Source organism: Cynoglossus semilaevis, chromosome 3 (assembly GCF_000523025.1).
Source record: "Cynoglossus semilaevis isolate Cse_v1.0 chromosome 3, Cse_v1.0, whole genome shotgun sequence".
NCBI lineage: Eukaryota > Metazoa > Chordata > Actinopteri > Pleuronectiformes > Cynoglossidae > Cynoglossus > Cynoglossus semilaevis.
Window position 1 is genome coordinate 8845348 of NC_024309.1, and position 5471 is coordinate 8850818.

At 40.4% G+C, this 5471-nt stretch overlaps 1 protein-coding gene across 2 annotated transcripts in view; it reads left to right on the plus strand.

The window, feature by feature from the left end:
- Positions 1 to 350: 350 nt before the first annotated feature.
- cpa6 (carboxypeptidase A6) overlaps positions 351 to 5471 on the plus strand; it is a 14407-nt gene continuing 9286 nt past the window's right edge. For both annotated transcript variants that reach the window (XM_025054654.1, XM_008307771.3), the window contains exons 1-2: positions 351 to 866; positions 3310 to 3385. In XM_025054654.1, the coding sequence (XP_024910422.1) occupies positions 751 to 866; positions 3310 to 3385 (192 nt within the window). In that variant the 5' untranslated portion in view covers positions 351 to 750. The remainder of the gene's footprint in view (positions 867 to 3309; positions 3386 to 5471) is intronic.

The window sequence follows — 5471 nt, forward strand, 5'->3', positions numbered from 1 at the left end:
TGGAAATGTCATCAGGATAGTCAACGTGGGACAAGAATATATGAGAATCATGATCATCATTATGGAGTTAGCTCTAGTAAAACTATATCTATATATCTACATATATAATATATATATTTATATATACATATATTTATTTAAATTTCATCAGTGAGAAGCTGCTAATTAATTCGACAAATGGGACACTTTTTAACTTGTAAATGTCACATAAATATGATATAACTAATGTCATTTTTATTTAGATTATATTTCAATTGTTGTATTTTTTCCCACTTTTCCTATGTTGCTATCGTGTCACAATAAAAGTTTGTTTAACGAACATTTGTCTCGGGGGGGGTGGTGGGGGGGGGCTCTTCCTTGGCCCGTGGCGCCATACGAGCTCGGTCCGCCGCTGTAAGTCTTCATAAAAACATAGGGATAATCTCCGGTGCGCATTGTGCGCGCAGGCACAGACGGATCCAGTTACCAATTTTACCAACACCGAGCCACGTGACTCAATCCTCCTCATTTTTAAGTGCTCCTGCTCCTACTCCTGCAGCTCCTGCCGTGTAATTCAAAGAGCTGTTAAATGCTCGCCTTGTGCCATCTCACCGACTTTCGCACCTTTGGCATCTTCTGCATCAGCCGAGAAACTTCTACACCGACAAAAAACCCACTCCAGCCTTTAAAGAGTTTTTTTCTTTAGCTTTTTATTCATCGGTTTTCGTGCGTCCTACAGACGTTTCCCACACTTTGATCCGCGGACCCAGGATGGCACCGAAGCGCAGAGGCGCGTTTCGCTCCTGGGTTTTACTGATCCGTGTGATAATCTGCAGCACGGTGCTATGTCCCGCCGCTGCCTCCCTCTACAACAACCGCTACGCAGGGTGAGTACAGACCCATTCATTCATCTGTGGGGCTCCGGGCGGCGCTGGACATATACGAGTGTCCGTGGTTGAAGCAGTCAGAGGCGGAGAGGCTGATCCTGCCGCTGGTTTTCCGCAAAGATCCATCACAGAATTACAGACAGATTTTATCTTTGTGGTTCAGAGCAGAGGGAACGAACAAAGCGCTGACGATCATAATCCACTTCACCTGTTTGAATGCACAAAGTTTGTTTGCTCTCCAGACCCGTGTTTATTTCCCTGTGCCATCTGGGTGAGATGGGATCAGCTCTCAGAAAACTCACGACATATGGGAGATGATGCAGCAAGAAAATGTATTTTGGAGTTTTAAAATAGCAGTTAAAGTCTTTTGCACTAATATTTAATTTAATTTTGGTTAAAAAAAAAAAAATTGTATAATGTCTCCTTTTTGCCACAGCCTGCAGTCCCTCAGAGTTGTTTCTTTATGACTTTCAATTTTTAGTTGATTACACATAGATTAGAAGTCTTCACTGTTTTATTGTTTTTATTCTCTTCTATTCTAAAGAACAATTATAATTAAAAATTCCAATCACTCCGATATTAAAATTGTTATATAATAGTCCTGCCGCGCCCCGCCTTTTTTAATTTTGTGTACCTAAAAAGGGACCCGTCCCCCATTTTGGGAATCACTGCCGTAAACTAACTTATTATAATTATAAATATATTTAAATACAGTAAACATCTGTTAACTATAAACTACCTCTGTTTCAACATAATCACAGTTATTTAGAACACATCTAACTAGACTTTTCAGTCCAAATTTGTCCATGGTTAAACTCACTAACTGCTCAAATGGAAACCACTGAGGGACTCAACACCTACAAGAGTGTGGAGAAGCCTCTAGGAGGTGTGCCACTTAAAAATCAGCAGCCTGCTTCTCAAAAGACCCTTTGATGTGGGACCACCTTGGCTGGAACCCCCCCCCCCCCCCCCCCCCCCCCCCCCTTACCCCCTCATCTGCCTCACCAGCATATATTTTGGATGTCTTCCAGATATGTGTAAAAGTTGATCCATGGTGCGACAAGTGGAGTGTCAGCTAAATGCAGCGCCGCCGTCCGGACCTGTTTGACTATCAAACAATGTCACGGCTGTTCCTCGGAGCAGCGTCTTAGTTTCTCTGACACGGCACGCTCCTATGACATCATTGTAGTCGCACCATAAGTGCCGTTGTGATAAAAGCAAATTGCTTCCATACCTCGGAGGATCCCTCCATCATCTGACTAACGAGAGGAAGACAGATTTGCTCTTCAAAGCTGTGCAGCTGCTCGATGAAAAGACACCAGCCTCTGATGAAGAAACACTATCTGTCATCTGTGACTGAAAGACAGGAGAGATTTAGGCTCAGAGGCTTCATGGTGCTGCACGTTCGTTGGCTGAAACACGTTTTCCAGTGCAGCAGCAACAGAACAACATGAGTTTTTATTCTCTAATTGTGTATAAAAATGTCTGATTTAAAAATATCTTTGCCTTTCCTGTTTCTCTTGTTGCTACTGCTGGATAAACCGCAGTGTTTCTTTAGGTTTTTGGAATGAAGCAGGCACAAGGGCAAAACTGGAAATTCTAAAACTTAATAAAAAACATTTTGGAAATAATTTTGGAATAATAATATAGAGGTCATATTGTGCTATTGTTTTTGTTTTTTTATAATGTTGACTACACTGTCAGTCCGATCCTGTACTGAACTACTACTACTAACATTTGGGCTTTTGGTCCATTTGTTCTTCACCACTACATTTAAATTGGACAGCTGTCACCTACGGGTGTGGGTCTGACTTCCTGCCTGACACACTGTAAAGAGGAGAAAAGAGACAGACTTTGTGACCATAGAGAGACTGTAATAAATAAATAGCAGTTTGTTATCTTTAACACCAGACCCATAAACGATGAGGTCAGAGCCAAAACAACAGGTTCATGATGTGGAGAGCGAGTGTTTTTGTTTTGCCTTAAAGTCATAAAGATCCAGGGTTTGGAAACAATCTCCAGAGTTTCTGTCCATTCCTATTTCATTGTCTTCCAATAGTTTATTGTCAGGTGTTTTCCACAACTACGACTGATGATGAAGCGTGAATCAGCTGCTGCTCCTGTTCCAGGTGCTGCCAGCGGAGCAGGAAGTGATGAAACCTAATCCGACAGTAATGCCTCACTCAGATGGTTCCACTGGGAGAGTTTAGCCTGTCACGTATGGGACTCCCAACGAGGAAACACCCATTTGACCATCAAAGAAACACTTTCTTGTCGGTGTCACCTTTAATTGACACAAAAGGCGGTCGCATTACCTGCGACTCTGTGGCCCAGATGTTTTTGAAACGATGTGTAAATGGAGGGCGAAATGGACCAGAGCTTTGGGGCACTTTTGATCTGGGCTGAAACGTGACACTCAGGAAAGTCTGTGTTGTTTTTGCAGGGATCAAGTCTTCAGGATAACTCCGGGGAACGATGAGGAGGTTCAAGTGCTCAAGAAGGTTCTGTCGCACATGAAGGTCTGCTCTTAAATTTCTATTGAATTGTAACCACATTCTAACCCCATTGACAAATACAGTTCTTGCTTCATAACTCCACTGAACTTAATTGAATACAATGTTGACACCTGCTGCCCAGCCGTGGGCCCCACCCCCGACTTTGAGAACCACTGCTTCATACCAAGTAGCCATGGTAGCTGGTAGTATCTGATGCCTATTCTCCATGTGTGCGTGTGAGTGTGAATGGCTTGTAATGTAATGTAGAGTTGTGATTATTGATAATTTTTGTTAATTTGTCATCTGTTGATTCATTCTTGGTTAGTAAATAACAAAATCAAATATATAAATAATAAATAAATATTCAATGTAATTCAGACAAAAAGGTACAAATTAGTGCACAATTACAGAAATATTAATTTCTTTTTTAAATGTCCACTAGGATAAAAACATGCAAAAATGTAAAACATCTTAGTTGCATTGAAAACAATGAAACAAAAGACGAATTCCTGTTCAAAGTCGTAGCGTGAGGCTGAATATTAATGCTCCATATTTATTACAGAGAGAATAAATGAAAGAAGTCCAGAGAAAATGTGGAAAAGCTGAAGGTCCTACAGCTAAAACTATGGAACATGTGTTTCAAAGACACTGAAATGAGAGGGAAACCCAGGAGGAAATAAACGCTTTCCCTCTCTTCCCAAAATCATTTGGCAGTAATTTCCCCTCTGCCCCACGAGCGTGTAGGAGTTTACTCTGCATATTGTTTCACTTTGCAAACACCGCAAAGACTGTTTGTAAACACAAACCACGCAGATGTCCTCAATTGTGGACATAAATGTCCAACAGATATGCAAATATGCTATTGGAATAATTGATTTAACAGTTGATTTCCTAGGAAATGATTTTTTTTTCTAATTTGGTAAGAACTCTCAACAGATGAATTTGTGCCAGACTGCAGTAAAAAGTACAAAAATATGAATGTTGGACTGTGATCTGATGTGTAGAAACTAAACTGTTGAGAGGAGAAACACTACAGTAAATACAACAGTAAATACTGAGTAAAAGTGTACACAAAAAAAGTAGTCTACGAATGTGTTTACAGTTCGTAAAAGGACATCGGTCCAGATTGAGGACAAGTCAAGCAGCACCTGCATGAAACAAGGAAAACAACAGAGCAGGGCAGAAGGGGACTCAGTAAATGTTTGTGATTTGTGGTGATAGAATCCAGACCAGAGCCAGGATGCTGGTCAGGATCTGGCCTAAGTCTGAACAGGCAGCCAACACTGCACTTTAAGCCCAGCAGCACAATGGCAGCTCCTGTTTGAACAGCTGTGGACATGTGTTTTCAGAAGCTCAGACACTGAGCCGTGACCTAGGTGTCTGAGTCAAAAGTTTTTAGCCTCAACCGTGGGGTTAAGTTCAATTCAACTGTACGGGAAAGTCTAGACTCAAACCCTGCCTTGGCCTCCAGAAATCCATGTTTTTGGTGAAAATAAAATCTACATCAGTGCAGTAGGGAAAACATAATTCAAGCCATAACAGTCTGCCAGACAATTATAAGTATTGATTATGATATATATATATATATATTAATACACATAATATTATGATATATATATATAAAAAATGTAAATAATTTTTAGGAGAACAATTATTTACATTTTTTTTATAGGAAAACATGAGAGATGTGTGATAAGATGTTTTCATTTCTTTTTAATCCTTTTGAATTTTTAGCATGTCTTAGAACTTTTTGACTCATTCTCGTACATGTGCTGAAGTAACACATGCAGGAGGTGAACACCTGCTACTGTAAAGGTCATTCCCAGGACAGTAATGACAGGTTTTCAATAATAACTACAGTAAAGGAAATGGTTGAAAGCCCAGTAACTGCAGTGTCATCTGTGAGCACTCTGTCTGTAAAGGTACTGGAGGTATAATTTAAAAACTCTACCATCCTGAAAACACTGTAATACTGCAGACTATACTGAACGAATAAATATCTTCATAAAAATATGTGCTGGGCTGGATAAGGCTTTTCTCCACCATATCAAATGTTAATGATTACTTCACTGCTCCTTCCACTCCAGAGTCTCAAACAGGTCATTGGCTA